The 19,994-nt window shown below is 41.5% G+C and overlaps 1 protein-coding gene across 1 annotated transcript in view; it reads right to left on the bottom strand.

The window, feature by feature from the left end:
• The window catches only part of LOC139744727 (macrophage mannose receptor 1-like), a 78,338-nt gene that overhangs the window by 38,166 nt on the left and 20,178 nt on the right, over window positions 1-19,994 (bottom strand). The window contains exons 14-23 of the mRNA XM_071655149.1: window positions 18,970-19,062; window positions 18,110-18,253; window positions 14,267-14,437; window positions 13,151-13,279; window positions 12,114-12,227; window positions 6,090-6,326; window positions 5,158-5,373; window positions 4,490-4,659; window positions 3,484-3,594; window positions 2,583-2,704 (exon numbers count right to left, since the gene is read on the bottom strand). Coding sequence (XP_071511250.1) covers window positions 2,583-2,704; window positions 3,484-3,594; window positions 4,490-4,659; window positions 5,158-5,373; window positions 6,090-6,326; window positions 12,114-12,227; window positions 13,151-13,279; window positions 14,267-14,437; window positions 18,110-18,253; window positions 18,970-19,062 — 1,507 coding nt within the window. The remainder of the gene's footprint in view (window positions 1-2,582; window positions 2,705-3,483; window positions 3,595-4,489; window positions 4,660-5,157; window positions 5,374-6,089; window positions 6,327-12,113; window positions 12,228-13,150; window positions 13,280-14,266; window positions 14,438-18,109; window positions 18,254-18,969; window positions 19,063-19,994) is intronic.

The following is a 19,994-nucleotide window of genomic DNA, read 5'->3' as shown; positions in this document are numbered from 1 at the left end:
AAGCAAAACAGACATAAAAAGGAACAAAAACAGTAACAAACTGTGATCATTTTGATGCTGCTTTTTGAAAACAAAATGTCTGGAAAACTCTGAAGGCGTCTCACATAGTAGATACGAGAAGGAAAAAAAAGAAAAAGCTTAAAGGTACCGCCATCACGGACATTTAACCACTCGGTAACATACATCAGAATTATTTTCATCTCAGGCATTCTTCCCGTTATCATAAAAGGACAACATTCCTTTGTGTATAGTTCTTGTGGGTTGACGTTCTCCACTCCACGCGATGGATGCAACGGAAAGGAAGCTATCTCTTGTCCTTGCCTATAATAGTGTCCACTCCTAACAGCAACACGTTGATTTACTTCGTACCAACTGTATCTTCGTTTGAACGATGTTTTCCCAAATAGATACATAGGAATAGATCCGATGATTTACAAGCTACAAGCACTGAGCGCTGGCGCGGTATCAAAGCATGCATACAGGCGTCAGTTTGCGCACGGATGTTTTTTCCAAATCCTGAAAATTCGGTTAACGACTAAATCATTTCTTGGTCTTTTTTTCCTGGTAGTTATGTACATGTATGATGTACTGTATGCAAGGTTGCTTTAATGTGTGCATGTGTACAGGTTGACCAGATTAGTGGAGAACTTTCTATTTGGTGTAGCTACAGTACATGCATGTGAAAGGAAATACATTGTATCTCACCCGATCTAGAATGTTCTAGGAAGTGCCCACATATATGGTTGAGTTACATAAATCATCCACTGTACCTGTATCCCAATGTGATTGGTAGTTATGCACATAATTAGACAGTGAGCCAGTCACAGGATTTCTGAAACGGTCTTTAACTTGCGAGTACATACAAGTGTGTAGCCCAAGGTTAGAGCAAATTACAGAACATTCTAGAAGGGGTGAATGGACCTATATAAGCCACAGAAATTTTGAGGTAGGCAGAGTACCCGACACCTCTGCTCTGGGAGTTACGTCACTTCTGGCTTTGAAGCGACTTGTTATAGTCAGTCCTGTGTTACCTGCTGACCTGCTATATTTGTGAAGATAAGGCTTGGGAGACATTTTGCCTGCAGAGAATTGATTCGCCTCTAATTTGTGACAGACTCCATTCTTATGTCAACGGGCATTGCTACGTCAAAGCTGTGACAGGCTGGATTCCTAGCTGGATATCATTTGCTGGATTATCATTCACGCACCGACTGGACGCGGTCGTCATATAACGTCTAAATTCTACACGTATCGCTGTGCATATACACTGTGGATTTTATCTTGGATTACCATAACCTGTGTCTATCGATATACGTCGGAGGAATCATTCATCGGTGCATCAAGGATCATTCATCTGTGCATCGAACATCGTCTTTGGACATTTCCAGGGGATTACATGGACCTTGTGATTTCAGATTTGACTGGAATGCATGTAAGTGATTCCATTACTAATTCATAATATTGTTTGTATTGATCGCTATTGTACTATGGTGAACAATCATTACGAATCTGTACCGGCAATATTACTGTTAATTAAAACCGCCTGAACATCAATATATTGGTTCTTTTGTGCGATCATTCTCAGTGTGATTTTGGTCGTAACAATAGTAATGTTATAGACATTTGAAGTATAATAATGCCTTAATAAAAAGTCCTCTTTTATGACTGGAAAGAAGAAAAGGTATTCCAGAAGAAATATACGTTCCTCGACCCAGTGCTCTATCCAGACTGAGAGGGCTACCCCTTAATCAATGACATTAACCAAACAAGATGCAGAATTTACGAGCAAAGGAAACTATATAGCTCTTTATCTTCTGAAAAAGAACCCAAGCCTACAGTTGATAGAATTACTCGCATCAGTGATGAGGAATAGTGATTACTGTCATATTCACTCTCTTTTAGTTTTGCTAGGTACCCACTTATACAACTCTGTCAAAAGGGCCATGTGGTCAAAACAACTTGCTCCATAATGGTCACGCGCAAATGGCGCGAATCGAACCTAGCGCCAAGTGTATACTATACCATACACTATGCCCCCTCGGCAGCAGATAGGCACCAAAGAGTTTTAATACCACGCGACATGGTGAATTATTCACAGTGGCCACTGAATTCTGCGACTTCCAGTGGAGAAATGAAAAATAGAAGCTACGTCCAGACTGTAATCCTTTACTTTGAGGATGAGCTCGTGGGTAAATATGGGGCGCCAAATGTCGCATGTTCTCTTTCGTCACGAAATGACAATTTCGTCACGACATGACAATTTTGTGGCCGAAATGATAATTGCGTCATGAAACTGTCATTGTTTTGACGAAATTGACTTTGTCAGTTGCAGCAAATCAGCAAATTCGTGACGAAATCATCAATGTCATGCAAGGCGCCCCATACTTAGATATGAGTTCATCCTCGAAGTTAAGGATCACCTTCTAAACGTAACTACTGATGTCGCCTAATCATCTTTGGAGATAACTGACAAAGAACTCTTGAGAGCTAAATGAAGCCCTGCTGACGAATGATGCATAGTCTATAATCATCATATTGATGAAAAAAAGACAATGCACGTTGAGACTTTTTGCTCCGCTTACTTGGTGGTAATCACCGCAAGCCTGGCGTTTCTGCTGAGGCAGTCCTGTCTGGCATTGTCCCATGTCTTCTTCTCGGTCCCATCAACCAATAGGTAACAGGTCGACATGTACTTCAACCATCCCTGAGAAAGGGTGGCAAAGGAGAGGGAGAAAAGGACGGAAAGTGAATTGAGAAACAAGAGAAGGGCAAAGGGAAGCGAAGGAAAAAGATGGAGTAAAAGGGGAGAGGAAGAGGCAGAGATAGAAAACAAGGGAGTAAAACGGATCTTACACGACCCTGCAAGGTCCTTGTACGTAGAACAGGCGGTGATTCCATCGTTCTGCTAAAGTATGAAGTAGAGTCAACCTCGCCTAAGTCGACCTCAAATAAGACGAAAAATGGTTAACTCGAAGAAAATGCTACTCGAATGGATATAAACATGGGATAATTATAGTGTGTAAGACGAAATTCACGTAAGTCGAAGGAGTTTCCTCAAGTCCCCTTAGAGGTTGACTGTCTACAAATTGATGACGTAAAAGACAATGTTGTCAAAATATTCAAAAGAGTAGAATATTGTAGCCCCAAGTAAATAAAAGAAAACGAAGAGGAAGAAAAAAAACAATCAGCAAAGGGCTTTCTCTAGGACGAGATGGTGTATGAGGGACCATTTCTTCAAATTCGATTTGTTCAGGACTTTGTTACTACATACATAGGGAGAAAAGGCAAAATGGCGACTAGCCATGGCTTCAATACTAACAAAACAACATGAAAAATGATTGCATGAAATCGTTAGATCGCATTCAACCTTTACTCTTTAGGTGGCAAACGCCATTTGAAAACTATTCACAAGGTTTAATATGCCAAGAGAAGAAAGAAGAGCTGCGCGCTTTTTGCAAGTGTAATGACAGGGCTGTCACTAACCGTTGGACAGCCTTCGGTATCGGGGTCGACCACGTTCGTGGTCGTCTTATCTTTCTCGCAGACACCATAAGTCGAGACACCGCTGCATGGCACATCCACCCAGCCGTTTAGCTGCAGACAATGTCCAAAGTAAATCGAAAAATTATGAGTTATGTGAGTATGGCCTACTATTATTCGATCAGCAGTAAGGAGGCCTATAAGAAGCTATTGGAAGGCGTTTGAACAATCCAAATGTAATTACATACTACATTTGCTGTCATGCTTATTCGCCAGAAAAGTGCAAGTTTTTGACAATGAGTAATAGAGAATGTAGTCGATATTCCGTGTGATGTTGCTGCCAATGAAGGCAAACAATCAAGCTAAATATAACCTCGTTCACAAGACAAATCATACAAATGTGGTTGGTCAAGAATATTTGGCATATCAGGAAACCGTTGGGAAATTTTCCGAGTACAACCCGGAGATCGACAGAGTCATAATAGTGATAGAACCTTTATCCTATTACTGCGGGAAAGATCTACAGAAAGGCTATGTATGAACTTTAGAGACACTTGGACTCAAGACATACATGACTGACAGTAGTTGTTATTTTGAAGCCATAAACGTTTCCATACCCCACAATTAGTTATCAATCTACGATCCTCTTACAAATGAAAACTAAACGTTCTATTAGACTATCTGTCTATATACAGATTTCTTCATTCATTTATTTTTGTTACTTTCAAACAATATGAACGTCAAAAACGTCAATATCACAGTATACTTCATGAAAAATGAAAGCTACTTAAAAGCAAACTTGCATACTGCAATCCAGTCACTTACGGTACATTACTGCAAATCTTTGCAATACATTTATGCAAAACTCACAAGCAACATTAAGTAAATTAACCGGTGCAAAAATACAAAATGCAATAAAAAAATATCAGTTAAAGCATGACGCATACACGCGCATACACATGTATTACAATAGCTGCATGTATACAAGAAAAGGGAGTGCGGTACTCACTATGTAGTCATAGATGACACAGTCATCCTCATTGGCGTCATTGTTCGGTTCTCCGGCAGCCCACCTGGTGTAGGTGACGTAGCTACCATCTAACCATCTATACCATCCTTCTGACTCCTCGTCGCTAAGTCCGAGCCATACGTCGTTGATAACGACTGCATCTGTGTTACCTGCATGCAAGGACAGAACGACTTGAGCCCTTTTCGCTGTGAATGATTACTAGTATACGATCATCTAATGGGCTATAATTGTCGGTTAGGGTCATGTACATACACAGCACAAACGGGTAACAGATTGCATGGAGGATCAAACCATAACTGGTCCATTGACCTTTAATTTGTCACAGAGGCGATGCTCCACTAAATTCATTTACAAAGACATAATGTCATATCAATTTTTGTTGCGATTTTGATTTGCTTTGGTTTGGGCTGAAATATACATGATTATGCTTCCAGATTTGCCCTCTTGCCTTTTTAAAATGTTCAATATGGAACTTTTCGGCCGATGTCCTTTTTTTGTCTGTTTTCTGTTATGATTTTTCTTCAGATTAAGAAATATTGCGAGAATATCATAAACACTCTCGCTAGCCCCGTGGTCGCGCCCGGGACAATCAGGCCATGAAGGGTGTTTAGCTTCGAGCTAGCCTGAGTGCATGGTATACACCGTACCTGTCTGCATGAGGCTGATGACGAAGTCCATTTCACCGGCGTCCGAGATCGACACCAGCTCGGAGCTCCGCATCTGGCAGATGCCCTTCATATCGTCAATGGAATGGGCCGTGTCCACCAGGGTGTAGCAGCTGCTGCGGTAGGAGGTCTCTCCAAGACCGCACCCGTAGGTCGGATCCAGCGTGGTTTGCGGAGCGTAGGTTGGAGCAGAGAAATCTGTGTAGAATCATCATCAGTGTCGGGATAATCATCATTATGATGATAATGCACATAGTAATGATAATGCTAATTAATAATTGTAATACAATATTTGTACCACTACTGCTGCTGCTACTACTACTTCTACTACTACTATTACTACTCCTTTTGCTACTACGAATACAACTTGTACTACTTGTATTCCTCCTCCTCGTCCTCCTCCTACTACTACTACTAATTATACTACTTACTCCTGCTACTACAGTCGACGAAATGGCGCTCCATACAAATTGCCTACGGTTTAAACCATGATTTAAATATTGTACCACCTTCGTGAATTCGGACCTTTGTGGCTGCAGGCCAAATTGTATTAATTGTCTCTATGTATCATAATGATGTGACATTTATTTTGTACCTGAATGTTAAGTGATTAAAATTTCTTTGTGAAAAAAAAAATCACGCTAAAGACCTCCCCGCCCAATTGAATTACTATCAAGTTTTATATCTGCAACTCTTACGCTTATGACATTTCTCATCTCGGGTTGGGCAATGGGAACAGTTCTCTCGCGCATGCGTAGAACAACATTTCTGCTTAATATAGCCTCGTCGCAGAGTTAGCGTCGCAGTCAAGCTCGCTGTTGTTGGAGCAACAAAATTCCTATATGGTTGGATTGGATGGGGGTTCGACATCGGGTCTGTATAATGGGTGAAATGGCGGGCGGCCTCCAGCTCACCTCTTTCGTAGTAATCGGTCGTCAGTGACGACTCCAAACTTGCCGAGCCGGAGTCCTTGTTGATGGCCAGAAGCGAGCACGAACGCGTGAGGAAGTTGTAGTTGAAGGAGAGGCAAGCCTGGCCGCTCGCGTAACACAAGGCGGCACACTCCTGGGGGTAGACATTCGATACGGGGGTTTCCCCAGTGGCGTCCAGCTGTGAGCCGGTATACGCGACGAAGTAGATGGTGATAAAGCCTGAAGGGGGAAAGAATACAATTATGTTCCCAAAAGTTAAGTGGCGTCGTGATATCAACTGACCGACTGACACGGACCATACTTTGAGTACCGTGAATTCAGATTTTGTATTGTTCAATGGATATGAATACAAATTCAATAGACATTGCCCTAACGTTCCTCGGAATCTGGTTCTCAACAGACAGATGGGTATGGTTCTGTTCAAAGACCATCAACTGTAGTCACTACTCAATAAAGACATATAAACACCTACCACATATTCCCACATTGCTATTTCTAACCTATTTGATGCCTTGTTTGTTGTTACAGGCGGGGGCGTTATATTGCCAATTCTATATTTCATCTGTCATACCTATCAATATATAATGTATATTCATATATTACTACACACACACACATACACACACACACACACATATATATATATATATATATATATATATATATATTGTGACGAACTCGCCTTCTCGTCGTGAATTAAGAGTGTGTATTTGACTGTCTGTACAAATGTCTCCGCGAGCCGTGTCAGGATGGCCGAGTAGGCGGGGTTCGTTTTGTTGCAGTTTACAACGATCCCTTTAAATCATTAAAACTACTAGTCTGTACGCTACCATGTATTATGTTGTGTCAGAAGCAGCTCACCAACACAAGCGGCACACATACCAAGTTCAGCATCACTTATGTATGTCACTCCCAAGCGTCACTTGTAGAGAATGTTAAATTGGTACACTTATTTTGTTACCAACTTTTACTACCAACTCTTGCTACCAAGTTCTGCTACCAAGTTTTGTTACCAACTCTGCTACCGACTTTTGCTACCAACTCAGTCACGCTAACGTGGAACACCTTTCACAACCATATGGTGGCACAGGTGTCGTTGATGGCACGGGGTAAAGTGCTGGTATCGCACCGTTACCAACTTCCTCAGGCGGCGACTGGAACTTGGATTGGGCACGGACTATGCGACAAGTCACATTACCATTATACCCGGAATCCAATGGCGACGGCTGGAACTTGGATTGGGCACGGACTATGCGACAAGTCACATTACCATTATACCCGAAATCCAATGACTTGCTAGTTGGTCTTCTCAGGAACATGTACCACCACTCTCCAGACTGTTGTATCGTGGTAGAACACTCAAGAAGACACAGTGAAGTCAGCATTACAGGAACACAGGTACAGTTTATTACATATAGAAGCAAACAATAACAACACATTGGAAATGTATCATACACGGGCTACTTGTTGCGGACTATGTCACACAACGGCCAATTTATATGCCTCCCCTCCTATCGCGGAGTGAAGAGGCAATCCCGCACGGCCATGAGCACCCGAAATATACTCGCAGTAGTCCTTCAAATTATTTACAATGTTGGCGTGGTTATTAAATTCGTACAACAATTATACATTTTAGCAGTATCTCTTGTACATGGTTACTATAATTCGGCATGTATCATCGGTCTAAACCGGAGTTGGTATTAAAATAATCCAAACTTGCCCATGACAAACAAGTAACCACATATTTAATAATAAATGTTAAAACTCATAATAATGCACTACCACATTACAGCATTTGCCAAACGTTCCAATCGTGCCCCCTTTCTATGCTATAGGCACAATCGATCATAACAAATTATAATCGAAACGGTTAAATCGAATCGGTTCCACCGAATTTCGTTACATGGCTTCCCTCCCCATGCAGGCTTCGTCCCTGGAGCCGAACACATAGAGAGCAAAAAAAAATGACAACAAAATATACTACTACAAACATTATTGAACGTTTTGCTCCTTTGCAAAACTCTACGTACACTCCATAGCAACTTTATGAGACAACTACAGTCTTTAGTTCAAAGCTGTCCAACTGTCATATAGACAAATTGTTCGTCAGAATCTCATATTTTAAGAGTTCAACAGTCTCTTCACTTAATTTCCTGTCCTGGCTGCTCCCTTGCAGCAGACAGGTCAACACGAGAGATGTCATATTTCACCCTGGCATGGTGTGCCAAAATGAAGCCGATGTATGACGAGAGGAACGGGCGTGCCTCAAAGGTGAGCGGCTCCTCGATCGGGGTAGATAATCAGGTGGCCTTCCCGGTGACCGAGAATAGCGTGCAGGTGAGGAAGAGTCGTCACACCGGCGATGTCCACTAGGTAGCTTTCCTGCAACCACTGGTGCTGTCGCGCTGACGCTGACACGTGTCCTTGCTCGGCCTGTAGAGAACACCTCTGAGTCGTCTCTCAGAAGCTGGTATGCCGATGAATTGCTTTCTGGGGGAGTTTCTGTCAAACTGCATTGACAGAAGTCAACCAGATGTGGCGGCACACGATTCTGAGATATGCCTTCGTCGAGAGGCGTGGTCTCCGTGTCGTCCTCAGCAAGGCCGGTAAGGTTGGCTGGCGCTGTCCCTTTTACCAACATCGGTGCTGTCGTTGCTGCACATATCTGTTTCTCATTGTTTATACATGGGAGAGATACCCATGGAGTATGCAGCTGCATGTTCTCGAAGTCGAGCGTGGTTTGCAGACCAATCAAGAGATCCAGACCAAGGATGCCCTCAGCTCTTATGTCAGCTACTACCAAGTCAACATGGCACAAGCAGGAGCCAAGCTGAAGTTCCATGGTAGCATGTCCCTTTGTTTTCAGCCGAGATCCATCTGCTTGACGAACGATGCTTGTCACTGGTTCAAGTGGTGGCTTTCGCTCGGGTCTCATTCTCAGGTACATTCCTTCTGAGACATATGACTGCGATGCACCACTGTCTACCAGAAACATCACCTCCTGCCCATTCACGTTCAACTTCACGTACAGTCCTTTCTGGAACGTGGATGACAGAAGTGAACCTGCAGAACTAGGTAGTGGCGGTTGAGATGTCTCTGGTTCGGATGCCTCTCTGGCTGGTGTGCACCCGTCGTCTGGAGGATTCGTACCCTCCTTGGATGTGTCCTCCTTGTTATCAGAAGGCTGACTGTCCTCCTTCTGTTCGCTTTTAGGGAGTATCTCAGTCTTTAATGCCAAGTCGTTTCTCGGCACTGGCGCTGGCTGCTCCTTCTCCCTCTTCCTAATGAGATCGCTCACTGCTTCGATCATGAAAGCGGTGCTATTTTCACACACCCCCATGGATTTGTCAGTAGTGTCTTCATCCTTCAAAGCCACGTCTTGTTCTTCCTCCTGAGAAAACAAGACTCGGTTATACTGCCGACGGTCACTCTCCATCCGCAGGAATGCTTCTGTGTTGAGAGCAGCTTGGATGGCCTCGTCGAGCGTACGAGGCTGAGCCCGGAAGAGGCCGATTCGGATATCCCGGTCAACTATAGCATCGAGAAAGTGACCTCGAGCCAATTTATCTTGGCCCGCTTCCTCGAATTCAGGATATGCCATGGATGTAAGCTCGCGAATGCTCTGTCCAAGCTCCTGCAAACTTTCCTTCGGTCTGCGTCGTCTGGTACGCAGTTCTGCCAGGAATACTTCTGAATGCGAAACAGGTCCAAAGCGGTGCTTCAGGCGATTCACGAGTTCTTGGTACGTCAGCTGACGTCCCGTCTGCTGTGCTAGTACTTTGACAGCAGCTCCTTTCAAGCTGGCAGCCAAATATTGAAGAGCTTCCACTTCCGTCCAGCGGTTAACTCCAGCGCAAGCTTCGAAATGGCAAAGATAGTCCAGTACAGGTCCTTTGCCATCATATCTATCTGGTATGACGGCCGGCTGGTTGCTTCTGTTGGTCTGAACATCATAATGACGTCTGTGGTCCCAGAGCTCTGTTCGACGTCGCTGGTTCGGGCCAAACTGGTGTGGCATTACATCTGGTTGTCCTCCAAATGTAACAGGCTGGTCACTTGTACGAGATGAATGCGACTGCTGCATTGGAGTTTGATGCTGCTGAGATAGTAGCTTTGCCGATGGCGGAGCTGACAACTCCACCTCTCCATTCGCATCTCCAAACAGCTGAGGTGTCACGGCCACTGGCGAGCTTGGTCGTGACGACTGGTTAAGGCGCCCTTTAAGTGTCATCGGTGAGCAGCGTAAGTTAGAAACCGAAGTTGGTGCTACTCCAGTTTGCTTGCGTACCGATTCTGACACCTGAGCAATCAAGTCGTCGATTTCGCTGATCTTGCTCTCCAGCAAAAGTGACAACTCCAACAATGGCGTTTCGCGTGCCATAGTGAAAACACAGTTAACTACATTAATTCATACAAAAGTTACAAATAGGGATCCCACTCCTGACACCATGTGTGACGAACTCGCCTTCTCGTCGTGAATTAAGAGTGTGTATTTGACTGTCTGTACAAATGTCTCCGCGAGCCGTGTCAGGATGGCCGAGTAGGCGGGGTTCGTTTTGTTGCAGTTTACAACGATCCCTTTAAATCATTAAAACTACTAGTCTGTACGCTACCATGTATTATGTTGTGTCAGAAGCAGCTCACCAACACAAGCGGCACACATACCAAGTTCAGCATCACTTATGTATGTCACTCCCAAGCGTCACTTGTAGAGAATGTTAAATTGGTACACTTATTTTGTTACCAACTTTTACTACCAACTCTTGCTACCAAGTTCTGCTACCAAGTTTTGTTACCAACTCTGCTACCGACTTTTGCTACCAACTCAGTCACGCTAACGTGGAACACCTTTCACAACCATATGGTGGCACAGGTGTCGTTGATGGCACGGGGTAAAGTGCTGGTATCGCACCGTTACCAACTTCCTCAGGCGGCGACTGGAACTTGGATTGGGCACGGACTATGCGACAAGTCACATTACCATTATACCCGGAATCCAATGGCGACGGCTGGAACTTGGATTGGGCACGGACTATGCGACAAGTCACATTACCATTATACCCGAAATCCAATGACTTGCTAGTTGGTCTTCTCAGGAACATGTACCACCACTCTCCAGACTGTTGTATCGTGGTAGAACACTCAAGAAGACACAGTGAAGTCAGCATTACAGGAACACAGGTACAGTGTATTACATATAGAAGCAAACAATAACAACACATTGGAAATGTATCATACACGGGCTACTTGTTGCGGACTATGTCACACAACGGCCAATTTATATGCCTCCCCTCCTATCGCGGAGTGAAGAGGCAATCCCGCACGGCCGTGAGCACCCGGAATATACTCGCAGTAGTCCTTCAAATTATTTACAATGTTGGCGTGGTTATTAAATTCGTACAACAATTATACATTTTAGCAGTATCTCTTGTACATGGTTACTATAATTCGGCATGTATCATCGGTCTAAACCGGAGTTGGTATTAAAATAATCCAAACTTGCCCATGACAAACAAGTAACCACATATTTAATAATAAATGTTAAAACTCATAATAATGCACTACCACATTACAGCATTTGCCAAACGTTCCAATCGTGCCCCCTTTCTATGCTATAGGCACAATCGATCATAACAAATTATAATCGAAACGGTTAAATCGAATCGGTTCCACCGAATTTCGTTACAATATATATATATATATATATATTATCACACAGTGTAATCTATAAAAACAGTTGAGTTATCTTCTGTCTCAAAGATTTATTTGCATCTTTCATGGCTTCGTAATTTTAGCTCAAGAAAAACGCAACCACTAACGTGACTTGACACTCTCCCCCATCGTTGGAAGATTTTCTTCCCTTTTTGTTGTTTTTACTGTAGACTGTATACCTCTATATAAGGTAAACAGCTACAAACCTGTAAAGCTTCATGTAATTCCCGTTTCCTGGTCGAATTCTGTAATGTGTGAGACTTTTTGGGAGGTTTTTTTTTCCCTGATACTCACTGCTCCTCCTACAAATGTACGGATTTGTGTCGTCACACTTGACGTCGTTCCACTGGCCGTTACTCGTCATCAGTTCTACGCAGTCCTCGCCCTGCCCGTAGTCGTTTGGTTCGCCTATGTGTGAGGCAGTACAGTATACATGTACCGGTCAAAAGGCTGAACTAATGTTTAATTGTTTTAAATTTTTCTCAACAAGGTAGTGTACTCTCTTCAAGACCTACTCTTCTGGAGAGCCCTGCTTGCATGAAAAAAAGTGTAGATAAACATGCATCATAACTCAATATAAAATGTTTACATCATGGATTAGTGAATCATCAAATATCTACAGCTTACAGGATCACCTTGATACATCAGAGTATCAACTTGAATTATACAAATCAATAATACGCCGCTTAGAAATAAGATATAAAATGTCCATAACCATCCTTGTATATATGTAGGAACACACATCTGCAGACATACACAGGTAACTTCACTTCAGATACTACAAACTTCCATAATACTGTATAGGGAGAATTGTGAGAACAAGGTATCTTGAATAATGAAAGATACTGTCAAGATTTGGTTAAATACATGAGTAACTACCGCCCCTCCACAACAACAAAAAAAGAAGCAAAACAACTGTTAAACAAAGCGGTTTTGCACCTTTGATCAATCTTATAATCAGTGCTAGTAGATTACCTTACATTATTTTTGTTGTTGTTGCTTGTAGCAGAACTATAGAAGTGGTAGTGGTTGCAATGGTGGTTGTGATGATTTTCGTTTCATAACCTGGTTGTCACTATTGGAACAAAGCCGTATTTCCATCCATATATGAAACATATTGGCTCACACCATTATCACGAAAGCTTTAGGCCGAATCAATCAATCAACCACCCAGCCATATTTTACCTGCATGAGAATGAATGACCTATGTAACACTCACAGAGCGTTAAAAAGGGGGGGGGGGGGGAGCAGAATCTTTCTTCAGAGAATATGATTTCGTCAAATCAACCAGCAAACCAGATCAGAATCACATCAGAATAATTTGATTTTACCGTCGGCCCAGTTGAGAAAGCTGACTGGGGAACCATCAGTCCATAGGAATCCTTGCTCCTGAGTCGAGTCGTGCAGACCAATCCAAAAATGCGTAATGCCATCTACCAGCCGATAGTACTCAGAGTAGGCTAAAGAAGGGGAGAGAGAGAGAGAGAGACAGAGAGAGAGTGTGTGTGTGTGTGTGTGTGTGTGTGTGTGTGTGTGTTTGTGCGTGTGTGTGTGTAAAGCAGAGTGATAGACGGGGGGGGGGGAGAAAAAAGAGAGGGGGCAAAATCGATAACCAAAAGTGATATGCGCATGATAGCTGATCAGCTATCATTAAATAGACGTTTGAATTTAGACGTTTGAATAAAGCAGCCCTTAGAACATTGTTGCAAAAAGCATGCACTTTCTTTGAAATTTCAACAAATATAAATGGCGAGGCAACAGCTACGCGGTCCCATTCGCTATTCGAACTTCTACGACATGACGTTCTTTTAAGAAGAGGCGAGAGTGGTTAAGTGGCTATAAGCAATGTGAGGAACGGGTGAGTAATCGACGGTGATTGCATAAGTGCGGAGTGCAATACATTATGACGTACAATTTTCCGCTCTCATGTAATATCATATTTACCTCTTTAGGTCTTTATGCATTGATTGGTAAATGATTTCCACGCAAAATAACAGTCATACCATGCGCATGATTGATCGAATGATCGATGGAACGAACTGACTACATGATGTGATGCAATTTTCGAAACGGTTAACAACGCCTCGAAAAACTAGGGGTAGGGAGTGAGAGTTCGGAAGCTCTTTTCTGCACCGGATGTTTCATTCTCTCCATGTTCCCTTGATGTTATGGGTAACGTTTATTAATCTTAATTCCGTGCCTGTTTCAAAATGTTTTATTCTCTCTGTGCTCCTTTTATATTGTTGATAACTTTTATCATTTGCTATTTTAATCGCAATATGTGTATTGTTTCTTAGGGTATATTCTATTTTTAACAAGCCTCTGGCTTTCTCTGAACTATAAGTGTTACATTTTGTAAACATATCCAAACTATTTTTATTACTGAATACACTCATGAGTTGATCTGAATTTTGCACTCTACTTACAGAAGGAACGTCAATACTTACTGAAGAGAAAAACGCTTTCCACGGGAGAGAGAATGCTGGTAAGGAACCCGCCTCGTAATTGACACTGAACGTCGGCATCGTTCTGGTTAAGCCAGTCCGTCACAAACCAGAAACAGTTCATGCTGTTCTCGTCATACATCCAGCCGGTCCCACAACGACCGCTGGGTGCGACTGCAAAGAAAAGATAAAGCGCACGACCATTTCATGAGTGGGGCTATTTTGTTTCTTATTGTCTTTAGTGGGAGGATAAGTATGTTGATATCAATGAAAGAAATATATTATTCAGAGGGGTGAAGGTTCAAGTGCAAGTTTCTTCACTTTGTGTCCCTCAACAAATTTTAATATGCCTTGTCCACCTTGGACTTCTTAACATAACCACGTCGGAATTTCGGAGCTTGGGTGTTATTTTGTTCCATGTTCATCGTGTCACTGCCGGCAAACAGGGACAGCCTGGTGGTAGTGTCGCTGCCCGGAAAGCAGTAGATGACAGGTTCGAGTACCACAGGTTCATTTTTTTCCGACATGTTTGTTACTTCGCAGATCAGCAGTTGCGATCTCAACAAATTTAATTTGTTTTTGTTTGTTTAATTGTTTGTTTTAACAGTCCAATTCTTTTGTTAATAATATCACTAGTACAGCGGTGATTGACAGAAGATGTTATGTACAAAATATTGGTTTGGAAGAGTTTTAAGTGGGTGTATGCGAGTAATGTGAGTAAACAAATGGTAGAAAATTATTCCAAGATATATGACACGTATTTAGATATTTTTGGGCTAAATAAGTGGTGATCAGGGTATTATAGATCAATACAAACCAACACGCTCTTGCACAGGTTCTTTAAACTGATGTGCTTTATACCTGTTATCACAAGATGGATATATTCGAATCAAGAATTTAACAAACGTAGGCCTACATTAAAATCTTGTTTGCATAACTAGCACGCGCTTGAAATGATAGGAGTAGTCCTTATGACAAATTTTTCCCATATTATTGATCTCGCTGATATCTTACAAAAGAGAGAAAAACACAGGAGGCAGAGAGTGAGGGAGAGTGATGGTTACGTAATAATTATAGAAGCTAGTGATATCTTAATGAAAGAAGGATATTATTCAGAGGGGTGAAGGTTCAGGTGTAAGTTTCTTCAGTTTGTCTCCCTCTACAAATTAAATTTGTTAAGATCACAACTGCTGATCTGTAAATTAACAAACATGTCGGAAAAAGGAACCAGTGGGACTCGAACCTGTCATCTACTGCTTTCCGGGCAGCGACACTACCACCAGGCTGTCCCTGGTTGACGGCAGTGACACGATGAACATGGAACAAATACCCAGTGATATCTTATTTCGGGTTCCGTGGGTTTTTAATCTATGTAGAATCATGATAATAAATTTATGACAAATTGACAGAATGAGCAAACTATTCATCACTCCTGTCTTGCGGGACATCCCCAAGTACTGTGGTGAGATCAGCCCACACATTACAAAAGTTTAAGTTAAAATGATCTTAGTGCACCGTATATGCAAATTTCATTTTAACTCGTTTCACATCCATACAATTTACGCTCCGATGGAAATCTCTCCTTACCAAAGCCTCAGACAGATTATTGTAAAAAAAAAAAAAAAAATGTTTTCATATCGTGGAACTTCTTGTTTTAATGATTTACCACGTGATGTTAAATCCTTAATTTCATGATTATGATTTGGCTCTTAAGGAAATTGATCAACATATATTAAAATGGCTTTAATTGATTAATATATACATTTTTAAAGTATTATGGATATTTTGGCCGGGGGGGGGGGGGTGGGTCATAATGGTGGGATGATGGGGTTGTAGCTTGTTTGAGTCCACTGGTAGGTGTCAGAGGTATGTTTCCATTTGGTTTTTTACTTAATCTTAATTTCTTGGTTTGATTTATGATTGATTGATTATCTACATTATTATGTAATTCATGTAATTATCATTTTGTGTACCACAACGTTGTTAATTCCTAGGACCCATCTGGAAAGCAGCTGTGTTATGACAAACGTAGCTTAGTGGGGCTATCCTTCCGTCCATTTTATGTATTATTTTGTAAATGCGATGATTTTATGTAATGTGACTTTGAACGGAAAATAAAGTCAAATCAATTATTCTTATACTTACAAGTAACATCAGGCAGAGGACCGACTGTTGCTCGTTGCTCGTCTGGAAGGCACATACAGAAATATTGCACGAAAAATCAAGATAACACACATTCACGTTTAAACATATCATACAATTATATATAATTCTATGTATGCATACATTCGTGTACATGCGTAATTTATGTATAATATAAGTATATAATACTAGTTACAAAAGTATGCGCTTTCTCATTTACTTAGTCGAGAGTTTTTACCTGCGAGTTACTTCAAATTGGCCAAAGCGATGATAACAGGTGCACATTAAGTCGTGTAATATACATCTCATAGTTTTCAGCTCATCTTAATTAGATTTAGCTTATAGAAAAATGGCTCAACTACTTCACCTTACTGTATTCTACGAGTAGCACTAAATATAAGTAAGAAAAACGAACGCCTGAAAGTTAATACCGGCGTTTCATACCCGAACGACATATCTCTTTTTTTTTTTCTTATTTGTGAGTCGATCATTGCCACTGACATGAACATAAACATCGCTTCTCTATGTTTTTTCTTATATTTGTGAGTCGATCATTACCACTGACACGAACATAAACATTACTCCTCCCACATCCGGCCAAATTCGTTTATCTGGTCCCGACAGGGCCGGATATCAGAGGTCGGACTGTAACGTGTTTGTGTTTGTTGCTGAAAATTCCACAAAATTTCATATTTCATGAAAAGTTCACATTCCATCGACTTTCGACTTGTAACCGATATATGTTATATCATGAAAGAGGTATGTCATTAAGGTGCTCTTTCATTATGCTAGAAAGGTAAAACCATGTTGAATTTCCTTGTATTTTCTTCATTCTGTTATCCATGACGCCCTAAAGTGTAGTACTACAGTAGTCGAAACTTTGAAAATCCATTACTTGTGTATCGATTGTCCAATTTTCCTCAAACTTTCACTGTTTTCTGTCGGAATTGTGACCTCTACCCATATTCATACTCGAGCTTTGGTTTCCTTTAAGGAAAAAGAAAAAAAAACAAGTATGATGTATTGGCACAAAGTTACACGCAACAATGCTTATTTCGTAATGTACTTCAAGTCAGCTTGCCATGTACTCTGTTGGATTTATGTTTCAACGCCGTCTCTGGGCCGTTTGTAGCCATTTCTGAATACACAGCATACCGCACTGCAAAAAGTCCGGTGTTAAATAGTGAACACCGAGCTGGTGTTAAATTTTCGGTGCTCATTTCTGGTGTTAAATTAACACCTCCGGGTGTCATTTCCAAATTTTAAACTGTTTTTTGAAGAGTTTCTTAGTAACTGCACTTCTTGTTGATTTTTAATTTAAACAAGACGATCAAGAATTTTACATTAAGATACTAGATTTTTGAAAAAATGTCAAAATAAATTTACATCACAGTAACACTAGCTGGTGTGGTCACTTATTGAAGCTGGACGGGTGTTAAACCATTGATATTAACACCAACAAATATCAAATCAACACCATGTGGTGTCATTTTTTAATTAACACCAGTACAGTGTCAAAATAACACCAGGTACAGTGTCAAATTAACACCACGAAGTGTCAGGTGAACACTTTTCAACACCATCACAGTGCATTTTCAACACCTGTGGGTGTGGTCCTTTATTGAAGTTTGATCGGTGTTAGATTTAACACCCGCGGTATTAAATCTAACACCGATGTTTTTGCAGTGCGGAAGTCATACTCACATTTAGGCATCTTGCAAACGAATCTGTTCTCATTCGAGCACTTGTGGTCGTTCCAAGTACCAATTTTGTAGAAGTAGTGGTCTATGTGGGCGCAGTCCTCGTTCCCGACGTTGTTCGGCTCTCCGGGATACCAGTTCTCATAACCTTCATCCTGAATAGCAAATGGCAACCATGGCAACAGGACAAAGAAGAGCTGATCAGTGAGTAAGTTTCTCCATAAGCACCGTTGATGGCGTTCTGATTCCATGTACTGAGTACTCATGTTGTTTGTTATAACCCATAGCATAGATATTGTCTCCGACAACAACCAATTATTTTGTCAGTCAAATTTATCTTGCTGCATTTGTTTCATTCTGATTTTTCTTTTGGGAGGGGGGGGGTGTTTAAAAAACGCAGTATTTTTTTTTCCCTTTAGGCAAAATAATGTATGAGGTTGTTAGTTGAATAGCATTCGGGCTAGGAAGACACCGTCCCGATCAGACATGAAGCTGGATTGCTTTTTCCCAACTCTAATACACAAAAAATAATATAGCTAAGTAGCGAGGACAATATCTAATGACTTATTAAACTGAGAGTTTAATTCTTGTAACAAATCGGTACCCGATAAATGGGAAGAGGGCAAGAGTGACGAATACATTTGTATTTGTAATTAACTTTGGACAATCGATTAGCTAGTTAATCGTGGCAAGAAAATGTATTCATCTAGTCGCTCATAAACTTCGTAATCGAACAACTTCCTACGAGGAGGTTTAGAGGTTAAGGGACAGGAACATATGTAGGTGGTATCGAATGTCAAGGCGAAGTTCAACAACGGAACCTTCTCCTTCCCTGGCTCTGCGTTCTTCGTTCTATACTTACACCAGACGGTGACCCGTCGGTCCATACCCATGTGTTCTCTATCGCTATGTCGTTGTATCCAATCCACAAATCGTCGTCAATAAAGCGAATGCGTTCTGTCGGACAATAACAGTGGCAATGCACATGAATTTCTAGGTCTCTGAGAGACTCAGATATGCTGACATCGATGAAAATACTGTCTTTTTTCACTGATTACTTTAACCTTGTTCCCATTTGCAGATTACTGACGGTTACAATACAATAAGTACAACTCCAGCTCTCAGAAATCATAAGTTGTTTCACAGCGCTACACAACATCATCGTCTGTGATATTGCTATGTACACTCTACGTCTGCTTAATTTCTCAATAAATTGTGTGTACCCAGAAACCATTTCAAAAACCAGAAACAACTTGTTAAAATTGATACAACATTACAGAAGCACATGGACTGTACGAAAGAGACAAAGGAAACGGGAACAAGAATATTTCAATACGTAACTTGTTTTACGTCACTTTACAAGTATCGCACTCTACTTTAGTTTCACGTCAACCCCGCCAGCTACCTTAACCATTGAGAATTGTCTGACGACCTAACTGTCGATGTGTTTACATAATGTAAGAAATACCAAATTGTTCTCGCGTTCGTAGAGTTTTCGTATCAGGTGTCATCACAATGAGAGTCTGGCGTGTCACAATCACACACAAGCAGGGTGCTACTACATGGAGCTACTCCATTGTCATTCATAGTTAAAACGACAATATTCTTAGCGATGTAAAAACACAAATCACGAACAAGCACCCATCTGGGTACACCCCCTGCCACACACACACACACACACACACACACACACACACACACAAACACACACACGTCAATATCGGCGATGTTTCATGCCCGCTATAGGTCAATTACCCCCCCCCCCCCCCCCCCATCTAGATAGCGGTTACAGTGCACTTCTGTTATTACGAAATAAAGAAAAAAACGGTAATAACGGAATTCTCGTTACAACGAAATCAAATTCAGGTCCAAAATTAATCATCAATATA

The sequence above is a fragment of the Diadema antillarum genome, unplaced genomic scaffold, assembly GCF_040938485.1.
Source record: "Diadema antillarum isolate AM-2024a unplaced genomic scaffold, OU_Dant_1.0 seq00001206_RagTag, whole genome shotgun sequence".
NCBI lineage: Eukaryota > Metazoa > Echinodermata > Echinoidea > Diadematoida > Diadematidae > Diadema > Diadema antillarum.
This window is presented reverse-complemented; position numbering and strand designations above follow the sequence as displayed.